The 25986-nt window shown below is 43.4% G+C and overlaps 1 protein-coding gene across 1 annotated transcript in view; it reads right to left on the reverse strand.

Annotated features, from left to right (window-relative positions):
• adss1 (adenylosuccinate synthase 1) overlaps positions 1–25986 on the reverse strand; it is a 72854-nt gene that overhangs the window by 12797 nt on the left and 34071 nt on the right. Inside the window, exons 8-11 of the mRNA XM_041214538.1 lie at positions 19800–19926; positions 17483–17637; positions 3114–3238; positions 2024–2121 (exon numbers count right to left, since the gene is read on the reverse strand). Of these exons, the coding sequence (XP_041070472.1) occupies positions 2024–2121; positions 3114–3238; positions 17483–17637; positions 19800–19926 (505 nt within the window). The remainder of the gene's footprint in view (positions 1–2023; positions 2122–3113; positions 3239–17482; positions 17638–19799; positions 19927–25986) is intronic.

A 25986-nucleotide genomic window follows, 5' to 3' on the forward strand; every position in this document is an offset into this window, starting at 1 on the left:
GGTCTGAGCTATGGTGAAAGATTGGATAGGCTGGGATTGTTTTCCTTGGAGCAGCAAAGGTTGAGAGGGGACCTGATAGAGGTGTATAAGATTATGAGAGACATAGATAGGGTGGATAAGAAGGCACTTTTTCCATTAGTAGAGGGGTCAATAACCAGGGGGCATAGATTTAAAGCTAAGAGGTAGAAGGCTAAGAAGGGAGTTGAGGAGAAATTCCTTCACCCAGAGGACAGTGGGAGTCTGGAACTTACTACCTGAAATGGTGATTGAGTCAGAAACTCTTGTAACATTTAAGAAGTATTTAAATATTCACTTGCATTGCCATAGCCTCCAGGGCTATAGGCCAAGCGCTGGAAAATGTGATTAGTGTAGTCAGATCTTTGTTGACCGGTGCAGACACGATGGGCCGAATGGCCTCCTTCTGTGCTGTAAACATCTACGAGTCTTTGAGCTGAGCTGACCACAGATCTTTCCAGCCTCCTGATTAGATAAAAATGGGGGGAGGTGTACTCGATTGGATGGATCTTTTAGTTCTGGGTTTTTGGATATATTCTAGTGGGTTTGGGTCATTCTCAGCATTGTAGGAACAGGAGAAACTCCAATCAGGACAGATGCCAATGCAAACGTATATGTGAATAGAAGGAACAAGGAATAGGACTTGTCTATTACCCAAAGGACATTAATGGCTGATATAATTCTCAATTGTTCTTTGTAAATTGCTCTCAAATACCGCAATGTGCTAAGTCTCACCTATGTTTAGATAAAATCTTAATGGTTAGAGATGGGGTCATCTTTGAACCATTGAACAGTGTCCTAAAGGACTTCACAGATTTGTTTGAGTGTAGTCTGATGGTTGTTAAGCTGGATGATGGAGTGGCATGTGAAAAATGTCACTGGTGCACAGTGGTGGGGAAGTGAGGGCAGTAATCATGAGGACAATAGCAATTACAGAATATGCAAAACAATGCAGAAAACCGTAAAATGTGATTCTGTGATTAGAGGAAAGTGATGGGAACCAGGGGAGAGTAGGTTTGTCATGTTGGGGCTACTGGTGCAGGTCTATGCAGACAGAAAGAGTTGTGAGCTGGAGACTTACCTTATAACAATCTGGTCAAATCATTTAATTTTTTTCTTTCAACTTTGTCGCTGGATCCTGAGCACTATACCAGGTGCAGTCGCCTGCTCAGACATCTCTGCACACTGCAATTTGCCTTAGCACCCATCTTTCTTTAGTTGGAAGCAGATTCTCCTTCCTGCTGACTTTATACAAGAGCTTCCATGGTGTTGTCTGAAAATTGAGGAGCCCTTGAAGAATTTACAAACTGTTGTATGTTCCATATTTGTACAGGTCTAAAGCATGCAGGGCAGACAAACACACCTCCCCTTTAAGAGGTGCAGGTTACATTTAAATGGTGACACTCCTGCCTGAATTCACAGCCCTGTATGCGTGAGCTGCCATTGACCAGTGTGAGTTGTGCTCATGGCTCACTCATACATAAATGAGGTACAAACAGAAAACTAGTTTTTGTTTTTCGCCCATAATATCAGATGGTGCTGAAGATACCTTACCCATTTCATCTCCATTCTAGGGAGGTTGAAAATCTCCCCCATGAATTCATGAGCATGTCCTAGAAGCAGTGCTTATATGTGAAATAAAGTATTCTATCATATGGCATAAACAATAGTTATAGGGAATATTAAAAAAAATATTTTAAACGTCCATATAATATTTGATGGGGCTGAGTTTTCTGAAGAAAACTTGAGTGACATCAATCATATGTCCCAAATGCTGACTGGCTCTGTGATTTGTATTTTGACAATCATCATTGTCTCTGCTTTCTACTATACTTGTTCTCTGCAATTTCAGATCAATGTGTTAGGTTAAGACGTAGATGTTAAAGTTGTACCCATTTTCTTGATAGAAGTGCATATTTCCTGTATCGAAGCAAAGCTAGGTTGAAAAATGTCAAAAGCTTATTAATCATGAGGCTAAAATACTTGGCTGTCGTATTGCATACAATACCTGGAAAATAAGGGATTCTTTTTCCATTCAGTTTGTAAGCTAAACCGATTTTAATCTCATCAAGGACCTCCAGGATATCCAGCTTCATTAATGCCAACCTATGGTATAGAAATAATGTTAACTACACTCTATTGGTGAGACAACTTTTATTACTTTTGATAGTTAAGTGGATATGCCAGTACCTATGCATCACAGTACCCTGTGTTTTGGTTCAGTTATACTACTTGGAGCACAAAGAGGTGCTGCGTAATAAATGTATTGTAGGTTTTCAAGTTATATGGGCTTCTGTTGTGTCTTTCCGTTGGTACATTAGAATTCCAGGCACATATGTATTGTGCAGTAAGGAATGAGAGATTTTGGCTTTCATTCCTCAGTTGACCCATGAACATCTTTGTTGGAGAGAAGGAAGCTGTACAACATTCTCCCCCCCGCCCCCCCAAAGTAGATTACCCCTTTAAAGGAGATGTCATAGAGAAATAGTCAAAGTTAAATCATTAGGAATTTAAGAAAATTGTGGCATACTGGTCTCATAAGTGTGCTGCTTTTGTGGCAGTAACTTCAGTAATTCTTGGACACCACATCAACTCATTCTTCATGACTTTGGTGTGCACTACAAATGCCCAACAAATATAAAGAGCAGAAAATAAATATTTGCTTTGTGGCAAATATTTACATTCACAAGTTCAGAAGGGATATAAATGCACTAAAATTAGCAATTGAGTGCTTTTGAGGTAGCATTGAGCCAAATCAGACAGGGGGTGACATTGTGTGACTAAGCATAAATGGGTGATGAGAAGAAATCAGTAGCCCATTTTATATTTCTCCCAAGTTTTATTCCGTTGAATGCCACTCAATTTTCTTTTCTTTTTTCTAGACAGTGACTCACGTGAGGGTGTGATTTTCTGGATGAACCATGACAGTAAAGGCCAAACGGTTATTTAAACACTGGGGTGCAAGTGGGTATCACAGCAAAACTTGATCTTTCACTATGAGATACTCTGTAATGTTCTGATATGTAAAGGCCTTAAATAAATCAAAATTCTTACTTTACTGTTAATAGACAAAATGGAATTTGGTCAAATGTACTCACGCAGTAAATCCATTGATCATATTGGCATATTTCAATATGACTAGATCTAACCAGCCACAGCGTCTCTTCCTGCCTGTAGTTACACCCACTTCATGGCCTCGAGATTGTAGTAGTTCACCGATTTCCTGAAATGTTCCAGTTCAACTTCAGCAAGTGGCATGTGAAGCAAGCTTAACCTTGGTATACAGTAGTACGTACATTTATAATACAACTTAATTTAAAAATATGTACAAATAGTTATTTAGAACAAATGCTGGACTATCCAAGTATTATTACCATTATGTCTGCCTTTAAGAGTAACAGCAATACTAATTCAGATAATTACAGGAAATTTATTAGGGGGCTTTATTATGGGTTTTGGAGTAAGCCCCATCCCCACACTATATTTAGTTTTTCTTACTTTTTTTTTTAATAAGATTGGATTTATCGGCATCTTACAAGATCAGAATCTTCCATTGTAGAATTGGTAGGCTGGATTTTCTGTCGCTCCTCTGCTTGTATAGCAAAATCATTTTGGCAGATGTGAGCCATCTTTTGCATCTTTCCTGATTTCCAGTGGTAGTAATGCTTGGCACCCGTCCACTGTTCAGCAACAACATGAGATTTGACATCGCATGTCTTAATTTTGGCTCCTAATGCCTTGTTTGGGGTGCCTGTATGAAATGGGCAGTCCCTATCATGAAGGTGCTTTGAGTAAATGGGAAATTTACTAACAATTACTCATTCAGGCTAAAACTACAGAATCCTAAATTCTTTTTAAATGCCCTTTTTTTGAGCGCTCTTTTTCAGGAAAGTATTTTTGGCAGCGAAGGAGAAGATCCAGTAGATTTGTAAAACTAAAACAAAACAACCCCCACACCCCTCCAGAGTTTTTTTGCAAAGGGATGGCTTTTTCTTCCAGATATTCTCCTATTCTTGGTTGCAATGGAAGATGAGGAGAGCGAACAACAGAGTAAAAGGCTTCTCGCCTAGGCCAAATTTGCATTATGGGAGACTTCCTTGTACTAAATAGTCTGATAGGGAACCATCTAGTTTAATGGAAGGAATAGTTGAGACTTTGTAGACACCAATGATTAGAAGTAAAATCAATGATCGTTTTCTTACACATGTTAATGAAGCAAATTCTAAATTTGATTTTTAGCAGCCATCCTAGTTTTAGATCAATCCTCCAAGTAGGAGAACGCCTGACTAGCTCAGATCATTATATAATTAGATTTAGCCTTATTGGTCAATCTAAGATTACAGCCAATCTAAGACTGGTCCTATTTAGGACTCACCTTGCAAAAATAGTTTAAGATCTGGCAAATGGTGACTGGGCAATCCTTCTAGATAGGCAATCAAGTAGTGAGGACAAACGTTTCTATTTAAAACCATTCTCAAACAGAAAAAGCCATGTATGTCCCAATGGTTATGAGAGCACATCATCAAATGAAACCATTAAAGATTAACAAGGAACATATAGAGGCAAATTTGAATGAAGCAGAAGATATTCTACAAACATAAGCTTTAATTCACAGGAGTACAGGGAAAAAAAATCACATTAGACAAAAACAGCTGTAAGATTACTCATCAGATCTCTGGAAAAGAAGATGGCATACAACAGTAGCAGTAATAGCAAAAGCTTTAACATCTATGGTAGAAGTCAAGACCATTAAAGACTTATAGTACTACTAAAAGATACTCCAGACTGATTCAAACTAATTTTCAGGCAATAGTAGAGCTGCTAAATGATTATTTTGCATATATTTTAGTTCTATTGATGATGCTTATGTACCAAATGAGGGGTATTAAATACTATCTATTTTAATGTTAATTTAATCTTGGATAAATTAAGAAAGCTCAATTTATAGAGCATCAGGTCTGGATAATATCTATCCAAGGATGATTAAGAAATGGGGTAGCTGCTCTGTGTTCTTCTTACCTGTATCTTCAACAGTGTTAAGGGATAGTTCCCTTAGACTGGAAGCTAGCACAGGTAGTTCCTATTTTCCAAAAAACATACTTGTTGATCCAGGGAGCTATAGGTCTGTTAGCCAGACATCCATTCATGGGAAGAAACTTGAAGGGATCTTAACAAATGTCCTTAATGATCAATGGGAAATGGAGGGATCATTGGGAATTTACAACATGGCTTCTGACAATAGGTGGTGCCTGGTAAATTCGATAGAGGTTGTTGAAGCAGTCATTAGGGAAAACCTTTGATAAAGGTACCTCACACTAGGTTAGGTCACAAGATCAAATCTTGTATCAGTAGAAATTTGCAATGCTGCATTAGTGATTGGCTCCAATCCCACAGCCAGATAATTGTAGTTAATGGGTGTGGTTCAGCTTGGAGATATCTTTTGACTGGTATTCCCAAAGAATCAGTCCTGGGCCTACTAGTTTCATGATCTTTATTAATAACCTGGACAGTGGTGTTAGGAGTATGGTAAGTAAATTTACATAGGCCAAGATGGTAAAATGTGCCACCAATCCAAAAGGATTTACATGTAAGGATTGGGCCATACATCGGCAAATGGTGTTTAATTTAGGTAAATGTAGTGTCATGCATGTTGGGTAGGGCCAACATAAAGTGTACTTTTCACTTACAAGGAATAATGCTGAAGAAGGTTGAGAGAATAAGATCTCTGTGATATTGTGCACAGACCACTAATGGTTCATGATTAATGTAGAGAAATTGTAGCTAAAGCCAAAATGATATTGGCTTGTATTAGTAGAACTGTTCATGGTGCAAAATTCAGATGTGTAGTGTCTGTCTTTTTTTGAGTGCTACACCTAGTGGCCTTAAGGAAGTCCAAAATTGGATCTGTGACATGCACGCAAACTTCTGGTGCGAGTCATGCCGGCCACCAAATTGGTGAAGACGTTTGAGCATGCAGTGTCTCTCTCCCAGATGTTGTAGATGCCAGTGTTTACCATTTGGAACTCTACACTTCAGCTTTCATTACCTCTTAATTAAGCACAGCTGAACACATGTTTACCAGAAGCAAGGATCTCCCACTAGTGCTATTTAAAAGGATATCAGGTTAGTTGCAGATCGATTTCCACTGACTGTTGTTACAATTGCACAATAGTTCTGTGTCTCCTAGAACTTTAAGGTGCTAAAGTCTAAAGGGCTGATGTTAAGATCATGGTTCCATCTTCAAGGCTTTTGCAGAAACTGGTTGCTGTCAGACAGGGATGCAGTAGTAAATATTTCCCTTGGAATGCAGCATGACACGGAGAATGAGTGGAGGGCATGCACAACATGGCAAACTGCTAGAAGGGGGAAGAGGGAAGAAGGACTCTCAGCAGGAGGTTAAGCTCTGAGCTTGCACAGCAACAAGCTGACCTTGCATGACAAAAGATGGAGTTTCCACTGCAGCACCCAGATGTTATGTGGCTTTTACTTGTACTGCAATGGAAGCTCTGGCATCAGCCTTCATATGATGCATCATATTTGGGTTCACAAGTTGGGGTTGGTCATCAGTTCCACCCTGGAAAGGCTGGGCTCCAAATCTGCACAAAGCCCAGTGCAAACTTGTGCCAGACTCCTCCATGCTGTTTGATATTTCACACAGGCTTTCTGGCAGCCCTGCCAATGTATCAAGCATTTCACTGTGCATACCTATTAGCCACTTTCTGTCCTTGTGCTCATCTGAAACCTCTGCCTCAGAACTTGGGGTGCACACCTGCCCTCTGGCAAACTAGCACCTGCATTACCCTTGCCCCAGTCCTATGTGCAGGCCACTCGTGACTGGTGTCTCGCCGCATGCATATTCTGTTTCTAAGCTGTCCTCTAAAGTACACCATTGTCAGTATCAGAGCTGGTGGTTGTGACTGAGATCAAATGATGGTGTTTCTTCATCCTCACTGTCTTCCTGCTCTTTCACCACTGCCTGGCCTGCAGATTAAAATTGTGTGGTTACATGAAAGGGGGGAGGCACAGGGTAGGGTTGTGGTGAGGGCAGGTGGAGGGGTAAGTAAAATGTGTATGCTTAAACAATCTGCTGCTTCTATTTCAGAAGATATTGTGGGATGAGAGATGTGATTAGAAGGATTAGGTATGAGGATACTGTCATCTACCATTATTTAAGACATGACCTAAGCTATGGCTGCTCCAGTGATAGAGATTACCATTTCCTCCATCAAGGTAAGGACATGCAGCCATGCCTATCAACATCTACCTCTGGTTTGTGCCATATCCTCCTGCAAGAGAGGGGTTTGTTTGATGTCTCATTGATGGGATCGTGACACTTACGTTTAAACAGAAAAACTATAATTAAGTGTTCAACTATATACAGGTCCCAGTTACTGTCATGCATGGTGCGGTTGTCTCTATACAGGCTCCTTCTAGTGTTCTCCAGATCTATTACCATGTGACTCTATACATCATACTGTGGGTGATGCTATTCTCCAATCCCACAATCCAGTCCAGTCCTAGGTCCAACCCTGACTTCGTTATCAAACATTCCAACAAGGATGGTGCTGTTGTCTGATGTACTGACCTCTACCTCAGAGGCTGAGCGCCAACTCTCAAATACTTCTCCCTATCATGCAACATCAAGCAATTGTATCCAGGACTGTCACTGACCTCATCATCTCTGGAGATCTTGCCCCCCACAGCTTTCAATCTGTCTCCCAACCCTGGACAGCCTGCTTCCATCTCCTTCCCAAAATCCACAAACAGGACTCTCCCGGTGGGCCAATCGTGTCAGCCTGTTCCTGCCCCACGGAGCTCATTTCTTCCTATCTTGACTCCATTCTCTTTCCCCTTGTCCAGTCTATTGCCACCGACATCCGCGATTCCTCTGATGTTGATTGGCAAATCAACAATTTCCAGTTTTCTGGCCCTAACCGTCTCCTCTTCACCATGGATGTCCAATCTCTCTACACTTCCATCCCCATCAGGATGGTCTGAGGGCTCTCCGCTTCTTCCTTGAACAGAGGCCTGAACAAGCCCATCCACCACCACACTCCTCCACCTGGCTAAACTTGTTCTCTCACTGAACAATTTCTCCTTAAACTTGTCTCACTTCCTCCAAGTGAAAGGTGTGGCTATGGGTACCTGCATGGGCCTCAGTTATGCCTGTCTCTTTATGGGGTATGTGGAAAATTCCTTGTTCCAGTCCTACTCAGACCCCCTCCCACAACTCTTTCTTGGTACTGTTTTGGTGCTGCTTCATGCTCTCATGGAAAAATTTACCAATTTTGCTTCCAATTCCACCCCTTTAACACCTTCACATGATCCATCTCCGACACTTCCCTTCCTTGACCTCTCTGTCTCCATTTTTGGTAATAGATCATCCACAATATTCATTAAAAGCCACCGATTCCCACAGCTATATCGACAACAGCTCCTCACACTGTGCTTGCTGCAAGGACTCCACCCCATTCTCTCAGTTCCTTCGCCTCCGTCGCATCTGTTCTGATGGTGCCACTTTCCAAAATGGTGCTGCTGACATATCTTCCTTCTTCTTTAACGGAGGTTTCCCACCTACTGTGGTTGACAAGACCCTCAACCGTGACCAACCCATTACTCGCGCCTCTCTTCCCCTCCCTCCCAGAACCATGATAGGGTCCCCCTTGTCCTCACTTTTCACCCCACCAGCCTTCGCATTCAAAGGATCATCTTCTGCCATTTCCGCCAACTCCAGCATGATACCACCACCAAACAACTTCCCCTCACCGCCCGCTGGTCAGTATTCTGTCGGGACCGTTCCCTAGGGACATTCTGGTCCATTCCACCACCCCCAACACTTCGGCACCTTCCCATGCAATTGCAGGAAGTGCAACACCTGCCCCTTTATCTCCTCCCTCCTCACTGTCTAAAGCCCCAAGCGCTCCTTTCAAGTGAAGCAGAGCACTTCACTTGCACCTCCTTCAATCTGATCTACTGTATTCGCTGCTCCCAATGTGGCTTCCTCTACACTGAGGAGGCCAAACGCAGACTGGATGACTGCTTTGCAGAACACCTTCGGTCTGTCCACAAGCATGACCCAAATCTTCCTGTTGCTCGCCATTTCAACACACCATCCTACTCTCATGCCCACATGTCCGTTCTTGGCCTGCTGTAATGTTCCAGTGAAGCTCAACGCAAACTGGAGGAACAGCACCTCATCTTCCGATTAGGCACTTTACAGCCTTCCGGATTTAATATTGAGAGTTCAACAACTTCAGACCATGAACTCTCTTCTCTATCCTCACTCCCCTTTTTAAAATTTTAATTTTTTATCCACTTAATTTTTTAAACTTATTTTTATTCATTTATTCATTGTTTTATCCCCCTTTTTTATCCTACCACCACCCCTCCCCCCACCCCCAACAGGGCTGTCACTTGTTCCATGTTGTTCTTTCACAGAGTGCTCACCTCGTTCTGCTATTAACTCATTCTGCTCTCTTACCTTTATGCTACTATCAGCACCTTCTTTAGCCCTTACCACTGCCATTAACACTCTTTTTGTCTTTCTGTCCGTGGTATCTTTGTTAATCTCTCCTTAGCCCCCACCTATCGTTGGCCTTCTATCCAGCTTCACCTGCTCCACCCCCTCTTAAACAGTATAAATTTAATCACATTTCTACCTCTCTAGCTCTGAAGAAGGGTCATACAGACTTGAAACATTAACTCTGTTTCTCTCTCCACAAATGCTGTCAGATCTACTGAGTTTTTCCAGCATTTTCTGTTTTTATATCAGATTTCCAGCATTCACAGTATTTTGCTTTTATCATACAACAGAAGTGTGCCAGTGAGTGTGGTGCAATATGATTGGTTGATGTGACTGTCATGGTTAAATAGTTGGCAAGGTATGCAAGTTGGGAGATGTGGAAGTTGAGGCTTGCAGCAGTGCTTAGCATGTGAGCGTGAGGTGAAACTATGAATGTTAGGTATGAGTCCTGATAGAGCACCTTGGTAAGGTGAATGATAGGGTGTGGCGCATTGAGGCTAGTGGTGTAGTTGAGATGGCATTAAGATGCAGTCATGACTGTGCCACAGTGTGTGCTCATTGGATATTTCGTGGCACCACATACTTACCTGGCAGAGGAGAGATCTTTATCGCGTTTCTGCCAGGGAAAGAGCAATGGCTATAACCAGTCAAATCCCTTACCATGGGGTACCTAACACCATCCGAGTCATGGTGAAGGGCAGCGAGCAAGGAACAGGAATGGATAGGACCTTCTTCACCAAGAGGATCCTATTCAAGCTGTGTGGTCTCGAGGCTGTGGAGATCTACTGCCTACAGGATTTCCCCAGCGCTGGTTTCTTTGATGTGACCTTCAAGCACTTGGCAGCTTGTGTCAAACTCCTGAAGGTGTTTGAGGAAAAGAAAGACCTGTCAGAAATGAAGATCCTGACGGCAGAGCTGCTCTTTGTTCTACCGTTGCATCGTGAACGGGTTGCGACTGTGCATCTGTACAACCCCTACGTCCCTGTCGCGGACGTGCTCACCTTCCTTACCAGGTACTTCGATAAGGTTGGGAGCTGCACTGAAGTTAAAGATAATTTGGGGATCTGGACATGTAAACGCCAGGTTAAGGTAAAGCTCAAGACCGACGGTAAGGGAGCCGTTTTCCACCACTCTTCCAGATTCGCTATCGGGGGAAGCCGTGGGTACCTTGTCTACGCTGGGCAACCCAAACTTTGTTGCTCATGCGGCAAGTCTGGTCATGTGGCGGCCAACTGCAGCGCCATCCTTTGCAAGAACTGCAAAAAGGAAGGGCACCAGACAAAAGATTGTAAACAGGCTAAGTGCTGCAACCTGTGTGGCGAGGCAAGTCACCTCTACAAGACCTGCCCCAAACGTTGCCGTACTTATGCACAGGCAGCTAAAGCCAACGAAGGGGAAGCTGAAGAAATGCCTCGTGTCACTTCAACCACCAAGGGCCCCAGGGAGAACAACGGGACAAAGGAGGGCACAGAGAGAGACAAGGTGGAGGAAAAGATTGGGGCAACAGACAGCCAATCAACAGCACTGCCCCCTGATCCTCCCACTCCTCAGGAGAGCAAATCAACGGAGGAGGAGGCAGCAGTGGGAAAGCAACGGGGGAGTGGCAGCTGGCGAAGAGAGCCAAAAGGAAGAAGGGGCTAAAAAGAAACCAAGCCACTTCCCAGACAAGAGTCAAGAGGCGTCTCCTATCCGACACGGAAAACAAGAGCAGCAGCTCTTCAGACGAAGAAGTGCCAGGGCGGCGCCAACAGAAGCGGCAAAACGCTAGGGAGTTGGAGGACGAGACACCCAAGCTCCAGAACATTGGAGACAATGAGGAGACCAGCGCACCCCAACTTGGCCCACAACCCAAAGAGGCCAGTGCACCACAACCCCAGGAATCTGGGAGCAGTGAGGCGCTCAGCGCACCCCAGCTCCGGGAAGCCGGGAGCAGCAACGCCCCAGAGGGGGAGAGGATTGGAGAAGCTTCTCCAACAGAGGACATTTCAAACCCCGCTCTCTGCACGGACCCCCAGATGCCACCCGAGCAGAACACCGCCAATGGGAAGGTTCAGGACGCTTTCCTCAGCCCATCCCAAGTGAAGCAATTTGAGCACACCACAGGCATGAAGGAACTCTCAGAGACAACAGGTTTGGTAAGCGACTAACTGCTTTAAAATGGGTGTTAAGATTGTATCCATAAATGTGCGTAGCATTAAATCTACTATGCGATGTGTTGCGACCTTGGACTACCTTGCCAAGGTCAAAGCTGACCTGTTGTTTCTGCAGGAGTGTGTGATACCGCATCTCAGCTCCTACAGGCAATGGTCACGATGGTGGTCCCATGGGCCATCGATCTGGTCGGGAGGAAATGACTCTCGTTCCTCCGGCCTGGGTATTCTGCTGCGGGGAGGCAGCTTCACCGTCTCCCAGGTTAAGGAGGTGGTGGGCGGGCACCTCCTCGTAGCAGACGTAATGTACAAGAATGCTCCACTCCGTTTAATTAACATCTACGCCCCGTCACAAGGGGCTGAGCGGCTGGAGGTTTTTCAGCAGCTCCCACTGCTGCTGGCGACCTCCAGACCGGTCATTCTGGGTGGTGACTTCAACTGCATCATCGATGCGGCTGGACGATCCGGCAGGGCCGACAGCAGATTGGACGCTACGTCCAGATCCCTGATGGAAACAGTAAAGGATGCCAAGCTGCACAACGTCTTCAGCAACCCTGCAGATGGAGCGCAGCCTAGATACACCTGGTCGCGGCCTGATGGGTCCGTCTGTTCCAGGATAGATTTCCTGTTTGTGTCCCGTGCATTCGCAGTCAGATCCACCGACGTCAAGCCGGTGTTCTTCTCTGACCACTGCCTCCTACTGGCTGACTGTCACTTAGAGAAGGACCAGAGGGTTGGCAGGGGGGCATGGAAGCTAAACGTGCAACTGCTGACCCCAGAAAACATTGAGGAGCTCAAGAGGGATTACAAAGGTTGGAGAACCATGAAACCCCACTTTGAGTCACTGACACACTGGTGGGAAGCGATCAAGGGAAACATCAAGAGGTTTTTCGTCCTCAAAGGCACCCAGAAAGCTAGAAAGGAACAGAGGGAAATGTCCCGACTCCAGGAAAACATGCAGAATCTGCTCTGGCTGCGGTGGATGGGTGTCGATATCTAGGAGAAACTCCAAGAGGTGAAGAGCCAGCAAGCCTCGCTCTTTGCCTCGGAGGCCTCCAAGATCATTTTCCGTTCCAGAGTCTGCTCCGTGGAGCAGCATGAGATGTGCTCACGTTTCTTCTTCCAAAAGGTACACAGAGAGAGCTCTGTGATCAACAGCCTGAAGGAAGAAGACGGCTCAGTAAAGTCATCACAGTCTGACATTTTGAGGATTAGCAAATCCTTCTATGCCAGATTATATGACGTGAAGCCCACAGACAGCACGGCCTCCCAGTCCTTCCTGTCCTCTATCACGGAGGTCTTAGATGACAGTACACAGGAGAGTCTGGACAAAGCGCTAACTCCTGACGAACTGAGGCCCTTGAGTCCTTCGAGAAGAGTAAAACTCCCGGAAGCGACGGCTTGCCGGCGGAGTTGTATTTGGCTCTGTGGGACTGGATCGGCTCAGACCTGCTAGAAGTGCACGAGAGTATGCTCCTGGCCGGCAGTATGTCAGAATCCATGAGGAAAGGCATTATCACCCTCATCTACAAGCACAAGGGGGAAAGGGAGGAAATTAGAAATCGGCGACCCATTTCGTTGTTGAATGTGGACTATAAAATTCTGTCCAAGGTCATCGCCAGTCGGGTCAAATCCGCTCTGGAATTGGTGATCCACCCTGACCAGACCTGCACTGTGCCGGGCAGGAAGATCTCTGACAGCCTCGTGCTGCTCAGGGATGCGGTTGCCTATGTACAGGACAGAGATGTGGATACCTGCCTCATCAGCCTGGATCAGGAGAAGGCCTTTGACAGAATATCGCACACCTATATGGTGGATGTGCTCTCCAAAATGGGGTTTGGGGAGGGAATTCGCAATTGGATCCAACTGCTCTACACTATCAGTAGTGCAGTCTCAATCAATGGGTGGGAATCAGATAGCTTTCCTATTAAATCTAGAGTCAGGCAGGGCTGCCCTCTCTCGCCTGTTCTTTTCGTGTGTTGCATAGAACCCTTTGCTGAGTCCATCAGGAAGGATCCGGGCATAAGAGGAGTGATGATCCCAGGTAGTGGAGGCACTCAGATTAAAGTCTCCCTGTACATGGATGATGTCGCCGTCTTCTGCTCGGATCCGCTGTTGGCGCACAGACTTATCCACATCAGCGACCGTTTCGAACTGGCCTCGGGAGCCAAGGTTAATTGTGGGAAGGGCGAGGCCATGTTCTTTGGGAAATGGGCTGACAGATCCTTTGTCCCCTTCACTGTCAGGGCTGATGGCCTGAAGGTGCTGGGGATATGGTTCGGAGGGACCAGGGCACACGTTAGAAACTGGAAGGAGCGAGTGTCTATGGTGAAAAGGAAACTGGGCTTGTGGGAGCAACGCTCCCTCTCCATTGCGGGTAAGAACCTGGTCATCAGGTGTGAGGCACTCTCGCTGTTGCTGTACGTGTCGCAGGTCTGGCCCATTCCACACTCCTGTGTGGTGGTGATCACCCGAGCCATTTTCCGCTTTATCTGGAGGTCAAAAATGGATCGTGTCCGCAGGGACACGATGTACAAGCCTCTAGATAAAGGGGGAAAAAACGTGCCCAACATCGCCCTCATACTGATGGCCACCTTTGTGTGCGGCTGCATCAAGCGGTGCGTAGACCCTCAGTACGCAAACACCAAGTGTCACTACATGCTGAGGTTCTACCTGTCCCCAGTGTTGCGAAGGATGGGTCTGGCCACGCTGCCGCGGAACGCTCCAAGTAGTTGGACTGTGCCGTACCACCTGTCCCTCGTGGGAAAATTTATGCAGAGAAACACCTTCGACCACAAATCCGTCAGGCAGTGGTCGGCACGTAACGTCTTAAAGGCCCTGAGGGAAAAGGAGAGGGTGGATCCTGTGGGATGGTTCCCTGAGCAGACTGACAAAGTCATTTGGCAGAATGCCTCATCACCAGAACTTTCCAACAAACACCAAGATGTAGCTTGGCTGGTGGTGAGAAAGGCCCTCCCTGTAAGATCCTTCCTACACGCCAGGAGTCTCACCCCCTCTGCACGTTGCCCTCGAGGTGGCTGTGGTGGGGAACAGACTGTTGTTCACCTCCTTGTAGATTGTGTCTTTGCAAAGAAGGTCTGGAGAGAGATGCAGTGGTTGCTGTCGAGGTTCATCCCGAGCAGTTCTGTGACAGAGGACTCTGTGCTCTACGGGCTGTTCCCAGGGACACACATCGAGACAAACATCAACTGCAGCTGGAGGATCATCAACTCGGTGAAAGACGCTCTTTGGTCTGCCCGAAACTTGTTGGTTTTCCAGCGCAAAGAGTTGTCCCCGACCGAGTGTTGCAGACTGGCACTTTCCAAGGTCCAGGACTACGTGCTGAGGGACATAGTTAAGCTTGGGGCCGCAAAGGCGCAATGGGGAAGGGTCGCTGCCTAAGAACTTTCTGCCAGAGTGCACTGGGGGGCTGGGAACTGTAAAGAGCCCCTCAGGCTGTACAGATTAAAATGTATGTCTGCCAATGATTGAAATATTCATTGTTTTTTCTGATACACCTTGTGTTTCATGTTGTAAAAGTTGAACCTGTTTGTATTTTTGTAATGGTGATTTGAAATGGTTCGAAATGTTTTTGAAGATTTATGAATAAAGTATATTTTTGCAAAAAAAAAAAAAAATTTCGTGGCACCACATCCGAGCTCTCAGCTCTTTACTCCTGGTATCCACTACTATGACTGTTCTCTGCCTTCTAAGAGTTTGTCTGGAGGGCCTCCCCACTGTCTGCGGATAGATCCCGACTCACTTCGACCTGGGTCTTCAGTGCAGCATTAGAATAATTTGGCATCTGCTCAATCCCATGTTGTGTCATTGAGCATTTCCCAGATCAGAAACAGATGCAGAATGCACCTCCCCTTTAAGCGGCACATGATAGCTTGTACTTGTGCTGCCCTCTGATAATTGCGGGTCCTTGCTGAAGCATGCAGCTGCTCAACGATGTGATTAATACTGACTGTACAATACAATCATATAGGTTAGAAGGCAGAAGTAGGTGCATCAGAAGTAACAGCCACTGGTCAATCCCACATTGTGATCTCTGCACCCATACTTTAGAGGCTATTGAATTTTGTCCCTAGTATAAATTAAAGGGCACCATTTGACACTATTCATTTTGCTGGTCAGACCACATCTAGAGTACCATGCCCTGTATTAGGAAGAAATATTTAACCATGATGGTTTGGCTATCATTGTATGTAACAGACTTAAGCTAGTTTTCCTGCCTGTCAATTTTGCATGTACACAGAATGCAACTGTACGAAAACATATTCCACTCCAAGCTATACACAGCAGGGGTGGTGTCAAGTGGCTTTACTTCACTAAGGAGACAATGCAGTAGCATTGCAACATGCTGCACATGGACATCTATCCCACCTGAGGTGTGGTAACCCACCCTGAAAGAAATAAGTTATTTTTAAAGATACCTCAATCCAAACTGGCAGAGGAGAGATTAAAATGCTTTACATGCAGCTGCCCAATTCTGCATTCTTGAAGTGATATTCTACACCACACTATCATGCATCCAATCGTTGGTGAATCACCATCAGGTATCATCCTTGCTCATTCAAAATAGTTGCCCTAGAAAATACACCTGGATCAGACAAGCACAAAAGGGGAGGAGTGGAATTTTATGGTGGTGACAGGGGTCTTGGCCACTGGCTGAAAAGCCAGCGAGAGGCCTGTGCTGCTTTCTGCAGGAGGGCCTGCGGTTATTGTGTTAAATCAGGCAGTTGAGAAGTCACCAGCGGGCCTTCCACAGGATCAGGACACCAGGGGCGGAGTCCCACCCACAGAGAGCTGGCAGCTCTGTTGAACAGCAGCGCCACTAAGGAGATGGTGGCTGCTGCTGGAATGGCACCCACTGGAGGGCTAGGATCACAGAGTGACCCAGGCCAGGAGTAAATGATGGTGAGAGGGCTTTTGTGGAATGGGGTTGTCAGCAAAGGCAGTCATGTGGTTCTCCATCCCACCCGATTAATTGCTCTTCCCGCCACCAAACTTGACATGGAGGGGAGCATAAAATATTGCCCCTGGGGTGGGCGGAATTGCTCAAGTGCTGAAGTTTCAGTAATGTATAGGCCTAGTTGAGAGCCTGCGCCAGTCCGACTTTAGGTTTGGCCTGATCCTGCCAAGAATTTCTGTTGATCCTTGGATCACATACCTATTATAAATAACCTAGAATCCGTGGAAGAAACACCTATAGGTTTCATATAATCCACAGTGGAGGCTGTTTCCGCAGTTACAGTCAGACAGTGTCTCTCACTAAATCCCTGAACTCTGAAGAAAGTCAGTTCACTACAGGGAGTTAAAAGTGAAAATGCAATTCAGCTCTACATCGCCTAGCTCTAGCTAAATAAGCATCATTAGCAGAGAATATAGTTTTGTAGAAATAGTTCTAATTGATCACAACTGGAAGATAGTTTTAAGATTTATTCACTGTGGTTCAGAGTTGGTATTCCAAACTGGAATATGATGGCTGGGGGTTGGCATCACGGCCAGGCCTGGGCTTTCACTTGTGACTTTTCTTATTCGGTGAATTTCAGATTTTAGCTGCATTTATTGGAATAGTACAGAAGCTTAGTAATTTGAGAGAGAGTGCGAACACTTAAGAAATTGAGTGACAGGAGGGGGAAAAATTCATTGGTCGGTAACTGTCTGAAGAGTTGCATAGGCACTGAAACTGATGGGAGTAAAGTGTGTTCACTACACAATTTTAATCGTGCTTCAAATACTCAATCTTCCAACTCTATTAATGTTATTGTGAAAAATCCAGACTTACATTTGTTAGTTCAGTTGGAAAAGCACCAATACCGACTCTAGTGGTATAGGCTTTGACAACACCATATACAGCTCCAATGTTCGATGGAGGAATACCCAACCCTGTGCATACACTTCCAGCAGTGCAATTGGATGATGTCACAAATGGATAAGTTCCTTTAAATAGAAAAAAAATAAATTGCAGTTGCTGGAATCAGCCTTATTAAACAATTACATTTTCCAAGATATTAATCTAAAAATTATTAAACAAAATAGGCATGTTATATATTCATACAACCAATGCAGAACTGCATGTTTGGCCTGAATTAGGTACTAATACTATTTGATCAAGCATAGAGGAAATGAAGAAAGTTTCAAGCAATTAAAACTACACTATAATTCCTGCTGCCAAATGAAAAGGTGTCAAGGGCTACACGTGCACTCTGCCTGCTTTGCAGTCGCTGGGAATACACAGATTATCTCACCAAATGGTGGGTGCGTACTGTTTCGCTCCCAGGCTAGCTTAACATTGTAAAATGGCCAGTTTAACTGCAACTTTTACCAATAAATGATATTTTTAATAAATAAATGATATATTTGAATAAATGATCTAGTGGAAAGGCTTTGTGTAGGGAGTTCCTACATTGGCCTGGTGAGCTCAATTGGTAAACAATGAGATTTGATTCCAGGATCATGGTTGAGCCCATCAGGTGATGGTTTTTTTCTTAATATATACTTTATTGCTTTTTAAAAAAAAATGGTGAAACTCCACAGTTAACACTAACTGGGTGTTGGAAATAAAATATCGACCTGTCATTCCCAGTTATCTTTTATTCACTGCTTGAATAACTATTTAAAAGGACACTACAATGGCTGTACTCCTTTTTTCCATTAGCTGATTTTGTTGTAAAGAAAACAATTATAAGACACCAGCTTGTAAAAGAAAATGCATAATTCAGCAACAGAAAGCAGAGTTGCACTTAAGCTTATCTCACTTTAAACAATCACTGGCTCTGACACTGCATCTGTGCATGTACAGCCTTAAAACCATCAGCACTGGAAAAAAAAACCTGAGGGTGGACAGGATACAGAGGTTCAAAAGTATTTAAAAGCTTTGGGTAACAAACATTGGACTAAAGGAGATGAGCACAAAATTCATATACCTCGAGAGGGAGGGTTTCTTCCCCCAGGAAAATGGATTTGTGGAAAATCTCCTAGGGAAAGTAGTTGACTCAAGGTCAAATGGCACCCTTATAAAGGAGCTATATCTATATCCCTTGAGAGATGGGGTTGATGTTAATAGTCATATTTAATACAGCTTGATTTTTTTTAAAAAGGAGATTGGGGAAGGAAATTGGTTCTCTATAAAGTTGGTATCACTGACTGTACAAAGTAAACTTGATAGGCTGAATGGCTTTTTTTTTGTTTGCTGTGAATTTTCTTAAGCAATAGGATGTTATCTACTGGTGAAACTCCATGCCAAGGAGAGGCTAATTATATTGATTGCTCAAGATTTCTACCTTCAAGCTTGCAAAACACGAACAAAGATTAATAGACATCAGTTGACTATAAAATTTTAGAAAATAATTAAAAAACAGCTGTCTTTGAAGGGTTAGAAATTTAGAGGTCCTTTCAGCAGCAAAATGTTTTTCTTTGTTATTAGGGATGCTCTGCAATTGAGAAATCCTAATACTGTTATACAAATTTCGAATTGTTTTAGGAACTAAAGACATCACATAAATCTGAACGCTTTAAGTCTTCACTACACAACCCTGTTTCGGTATCTGCTTGTTTTACCTACACAGCAGTTCTGAACATCTCAACAAAGAACTGGTCTGCATTGAAAGCAGTCTAACAAGTGCTAATTTCTATTGAACTTCAGCCACAATTAATCTCAATAAATATATATTTGGGTCACAAATATTTGGCCGATTCCTTGCGTTACCATTTTCCACCCAATCAGGCCTGGATCATCTTGCCCCTGAAAGGAAACTGGCCTGGGCTTATTGGCTTTTAGCAGGATATCCACAACCAAGGTGGATGCCCTCTGATGCTAGTCTGGAAGATATAACAATGCTGCAGTGGAACACAATAATTTCAGTGAAGCAAGAAACATCCAAGTTAGTGATCAGCAAAAATGATATGATCTGGAAACATTTTGTGCCAACTATTGATCTTAGCTCATTAGTATTGCAATAACATGACAGGAAGGAAATAAATGTTTGCTAATAGGCATGTGCTTCAAAATATTGAATCGCAATTCACATTGCTTATACCTGAATGTTTAATAGTTATTGATAATTATACAGATTCAGTTTTATTTAATCAGTAAAACTTACCAAAATCTATGTCAAGTAATGCTGCATTGGCACCTTCCACAAGAATTTTTTTCACTGGACCATGGAGAGCCTCATGCATAAAATAAACACCATCTTTCACCATTGGCCTTATTCGTTCAGCATATTCCTAACAAGTGAGAGTTAGAATCTTATAGCATATTTTTGTTAAAGAACGCAGATAAGTTGGAAATATAGGTGATTCTAATTAAGAGCGAGCTTCAATTAACAGCAAGTTTTCTGTATGAGCAGGCATTCTTCCATTCATTTCTATATTACAGAAGTACAATTTGAATGTGACGTGTTTCTCTTCTGAAGAAAACTTGTACTTATTGACTTCAGAATCTCTAGGTGAAACTGTACGGGAGCAAATTAAAAAAAAAAATTAATTCATGAAGTGTGGGCTTCGCTGGCTGGGCCAGCATTTATTGCCCATTCCTAGTTGCCCTTGAGAAGGTGGTGGTGAGCTGCTTTCTTGAACCGCTGCAGTCCATGTGGAGGGCATTGGAGTACACCGTGGAGTACACCCACAGTGCTGTTAGAAAGGGAGTTCCAAGATTTTGACCCAGTGCCAGTGACAAAGGAACTGTGATATATTTCTGAATCAGGATGGAGAGTGACTTGGAAGGGAACTTCCAGGTGGTGGCGTTCCCATTTATCTGCTGCCCTTGTCCTTCTAGGTAGTAGTGGTCGTGGGTTTGGAAGGTGCTCTCTGAGGAGCCTTGGTGAATTCCTGCAGTACGTCAATGCTGCTACTGTGCGTCGGTGGTGGAGGGAGTGAATGTGGTGCCAATCAAGTGGACTGCTTTGTCCTAGATGTTCTTCAGTGTTGCAGGAGCTGCACTCATCCAGGCAAGTATTCCATCACATTATTGACTTGTGCCTTGCAGAACATTAGTGAATCAGATGGGTTTTTACAACAATCGACAATGGTTTCATGGTTATCATTGGACTTTTGATTCCAGATTTTTTATTGAATTCAAATTCCACCATCTGCTGTGGCAGGATTCGAACCCAGGTCCCCAGAGCATTACTCTGGGTCTCTGGATTACTAGTCCAATGACAATACCACTATGCCATCACCTCTCTTAATGTTCTTAAGTCTTCAAATGTCCAATATAAGAATGAATTCAAACAGCTGTGACAACATTTTACCGTGATTGTGTCTTTAGCAATGTTGTGATATAGCTTTGAGAAAATATTAATAAGTAGCCAGGATGTAAACCATATGGCCAGCAGACATTGTGCAGAGTAGCTTTCAGTTCAGCTAGCAGCATGTGGCGAGAAGGATTGCAGCTGTACTTTCCTATTAACAATAGCTTTTGAATCTTTATAGCAAATCTGTTTGAGCAATCCTGTACAATATCCTCAAATAAACTGAACCTACTTTTAGTTTACTAGTCCTGTGAGAGATTGGCAAGTTTGTATTAAGCAAACAAAAATACAACAAGCAGCTGTAGGACTCCAGGTAGCAGAGAATATAAATTTGATGAGTTGAAGCAGGTCATTTGAAGTAGCTGACAAACACAGTACCTACCTGTTAGGATCTTCCTCTTTCTTTAAATTATAAATGCGCTCCACACACTGAAAGAGCATAGCCTAACTTAACAGGTTCTGGGAAATTAAAGTGCCATGTATGTAAATATCTTCATACTCAGCCAGAATTTAGCAGTGATTATTTTTACAGTAAAGGCCAATAGTGCTCACTGTTATTTATTGACATTAGACAACTTCAGGTAAATGCAGATATCCTATTAAATGCAAGAATCCAGAAGCAGCTGTCCGAGATGCCATTTTTATGTGGCTTATAGAGGAATAGCACATCTCCCTGTCTGGCTCCCCTTTAATTTATTGAATGGCGTTAAGTTCCTGAGTGGACTTTAAGTATAGACTCATCTCTTCACAAAAAGTTGGAGCTTGGCCATTCAGTCCAAGCATCCTTTCTAATGCTGAGGTCCTAATTACTGCCAAACAATCTCATTGGCACTGAAAATTAACTTTTAGAGATGTGGAGACTTTGTCCTTCAGATTATAATTGCTGAAGATTTTTAAATTAAATTACATGATTGTACTTTATGATTTCCTCATTTTTTGTGTTCATCCAATCTTTTCCTCTCTTGCTTTCTGTACCTGGTTTAACATTGAATTCACTATTCTAACTTACAATGCTTAGTTCAGAACAGTTCATTAACAATACTTCAATCCGATTGTTGTCCTGTTATGTTATGACCAGGTGAGAAAGGGTGAGCTGGCTCCCTCTATTCAACCTCCTCAAAGTCACAAAGGTTTAAGTTTCTTTTTATGGGGATATGCCTTTTCCAAATGAGAACATATTTAAATATTTAAGCTAAGAGCAATAAGGAGCCAATCAAGCAAAGAGCAAATTTATTAACCTCTAAACCTGAGAAAAACAAAAAGTGACGTCAGTCAAGCATTCAGCCCTCATGCAGTCATTAGAACCCGCACACGTACATGCACAAACACACATCAGAAAGAAGAGTTAGAGTCCAATAAAAAAAGGTACAAGAATACATGGTTCAATGCTTTTTGATATCCTTGAGGCATAGATTTTAAACCTTGTGGCCAATTTAGGTTAGCTGGTTTCTTGGGTGTGGTCAGATGTGGAAGATGTTGCAATTATTACAAGATCTTGGTTCGCTGGTAGCTTTCTGGTTCAGTTGGCTTCTTGAACCGGGCAACATGAAAATCCAACTGCTAGTGTCTGGCAGCCTTGCCTTGAAATACTTTATCCATTGTGTATTTCCAGGAAGTTTTGGGCGAATCTGTCTAAGGCAGCCGTTGTTTCAATATCCAGTGCTTTGCATTTTTTATATCTCTTCCTTATATAGTTATGAGTTTTGATGGGTGTCTGAATTATAGGACATGACTCTTCCCACTCCCCTGAGGGTGCTTTGTTGATTTATCACCTGCACATTTAGCAATTTGCTGCATCTCAGTTCAAATTGCAAAATGTCCAGTCAGTTGACAGTTGAAAAATCATATTTCAAAAATAAAGGGGCATAGACTTGTAACAGCTCATACAGATCTAAGGTGCCCTGTAAAGGGCATAGTGTCACTTGGATCTCTAACTTTCAGCAACTCCCAGTGCAAAAGTTCATGGAAATTAAAAGTGAAGGGACAATTATAATGAATGGCAGGTACCATTAGTTCACAGGCCACAGTAAGTTCTGTATTTTTATTACTCCCACATCCCACAAAATCAATGCCTCTTCCATTGGCCAGGGTATTCCAGAGGCAGCAAGACTTCCGCTACTGGATTGAATGTGGGGTGGTGGGGGGGAGGAGGAAAGAGGGAGAGAGCTGGTGGGACCCCAGGCAGCAGTTTATAGGCAGGAGTCATTTCTATTAAGGACGCCCCTTATAACAGCCAACTCAGAGGGCTGGTAGTTCAGCTTTATTGGAGTTTTTTTTAAAGTAGTAAAGTGCTGTGGATAAAGGGGAACTGGTGGACATACTGTACTTAGATTTCCAGAAGGCATTGATAAGGTGCCACATCAAAGGTTGTGAAAAATAAAAGCTCATGGTTCAGAGGGTGACATATTGGCATGGAAAGAAAATTGGCTAGCTGACAGGAAACAGAGGGTAGGCAAGATGTAAAGGGCATTGTGTCAGAGATCAGTGTTGGGGCTGAACTTTTTACAATTTATACAAATGACTTGGACGAAGGGAATAAGGGTATTGTTGCTAAATTTGCTGATGACAAAGATAGGTAAGAAAGTAAGTTGTGCAGTGGAATAATTTGGCTACAAAGGGTCATAGGTCAAGTCAGTGGGCAAAGATCTGGTAAATGGAGTATAATGTGGGAAAATCTGAAACTGTCCATTTTGGCAGGAAGAATGAAAAAGAGGCATACCTAAATGGTGACATATTGCAGAACTCAGGTGCAGAAGAATTTGGATGTCTTAATGCATGAATCATAAAGGGTTAGTATGCAGGTACAGCAAGTAATTAGGAAAGCTAATTGAATATTTTTATTGCAAGGGGAATTGAATAGTGGGGATCTGATTGAAACTTACAGAATACTGAAAGGTCTGGATAGAGTGGACGTGGGGAAGATGTTTCCATTAGTAGGAGAGACTAGGACCTGAGGGCTCAGCCTGAGAGTAAAGGGCAGACCTTTTACAACAGAGATGAGGAGAAACTTCTTTAGCCAGAGAATGGTGAATCTATGGAATTCATTGCCACAGAAGACTGTGGAGGCCAGGTCATTGAATGTATTTAAGAGCGAGATAGATAGGTTCTTGACTGGTAAGGGGATCAAAGGTTACGGGGAGAAGGCGGGAGAATGGGGTTGAGAAACTTATCAGCCATGATTGAAAGGCGGAGCAGACTCGATGGGCCAAATGGCCTAATTTCTGCTCCTATGTCTTATGGTCTTAATAAGAAAGGAGGGAGGTTATGCTTCAGTTATACAGGGCATTGGTGAGACCACATCTGGAATACTGTGTACAGTATTGGTCTCCTTATTTAAGGAAGGACGTAAATGCATTGGAAGCAGTTCAGAGGAGGTTTACTAAACTAATATCTCGATTGGGCAGTTTGTCTTATGAGGAAACATTAGACAGGCTAGGCCTGTATCCACTGGAGTATAGAAGAGTAAGAAGCGACTTGATTGAAATGTAGAAGATCCTGAGGGATCTTGACAGGGTGGATGTTTCCTCTTATGGGAGAATCTAGAACTAGGGGTCACCATTTTAAAATAAGAGGTTACCTATTTAAGATAGTTGAGGAGAAATTTTCTGAGGGTCGTGAGAGTTCCAAAGACTCTTCCTCAAAAGATGGAAGCAGATTCTTTGAATATTTTTAAGGCAGAGGTAGATGTATTCTTGATAAGCAAGGGGATGAAAGGTTATAGGGGTCAGTTGGGAATGTAGAGTGGAGGTTACAATCAGTTCAGCCAGGATCTTATTAAAATGGTGAAACAGACTCAGAGGGCTGAGAGGCCCACTACTGTTCCTAATTTGTATGTTTGTAACTCGTGAGTTCACACTAATTTCCACCCCTTTGCCATCTGTACCCATCCATATGCACTAATGAGATGGATGGTCTAGATAGTGAATGATGCACATCTTTTAAGGGACAAATATGACCATACTTTGAGCTCCTGCTCTGCACCCATTTGTAATTAAATTCATGTAATTATCATAGTCTTAGAGATACCCAGTACAGGGATGTCCCTCGGAAAAGCTTTCAACACCAAAGCAGGGGAGGGCCTTTTGGCTAGCACATCTGGGTTTTTATGACTGCTGTCGAAAAATAGCTGCCAGTAGATCTCAAAACCTAATGATGCCCCTGCTACCTCATAAGGATATTCAAAGAGGTTGCTGGCAACCCCTTCTCAGATCCCCAAACTTGTTCTGTTGTTTTGGCTTTTGTTGGACAGGGGCCAACGGAAATATGAGGAAGAATGTTGACTTTGCTACTACCTCATTAGCCTTCCATTAGAATGTTTCCATTCTCTGCTCATCTGGGGAGATCCCTGAAATATATGTTTTAGGGCATAGATGGAGACCTAGGTCCTTTTCCTCTGACATCAGGAACTTGGTTTTCTAGGTTTAAAAAAATGAAAATTGGTCCCATGAAGGTAGTGTGGACTAGTAATCGGAGAAAACATCAGTACAAATCTCACTATGGCAGGTTGTGAATTTGAATTCAGTTATTAAAAATCTATAATTAAAAAGATGCCTTTAATAGAAAAAAGTGATTATGACATTGTTGAATTGTCATTGGAAATGCAGCTGGTTCAGCGTAACATTTGATATTCCTTCCTGGTCTGGCTGAAATGAGATTCCAACCCCAGAACAAAGTGGTTGGCGCTTAACTGCTATCTCAAGTGGCCCATCAAGCTACTTAATTGTATCACTGAGAAGATTTGCACTGCAGAGGTTCCAAGAAGGCGGCCCACTGTGACTTTCTCAGGTCACCTCGGAATGCCAAGCAGCAACCACAGCCTGAGATTACAAGAAACTATTTCCTTTGAATATGTAACTTGGTGTATTACACAAAGATTCTAAAAAATCTCTATGAACTCGGTAAACTGAATCTATGTGAATAACTGACAAATATCTGTCCAGACTTTTTGTGATGGTGGTCCATAGAGCTGTGTCCACAATAAATCCAAAAGACAACTACCAATCAATCAATCATCGGGGCAGAATGGCTGAGCATT

The sequence above is a fragment of the Carcharodon carcharias genome, chromosome 20 (assembly GCF_017639515.1).
Source record: "Carcharodon carcharias isolate sCarCar2 chromosome 20, sCarCar2.pri, whole genome shotgun sequence".
NCBI classification, from domain to species: Eukaryota; Metazoa; Chordata; class Chondrichthyes; order Lamniformes; family Lamnidae; genus Carcharodon; species Carcharodon carcharias.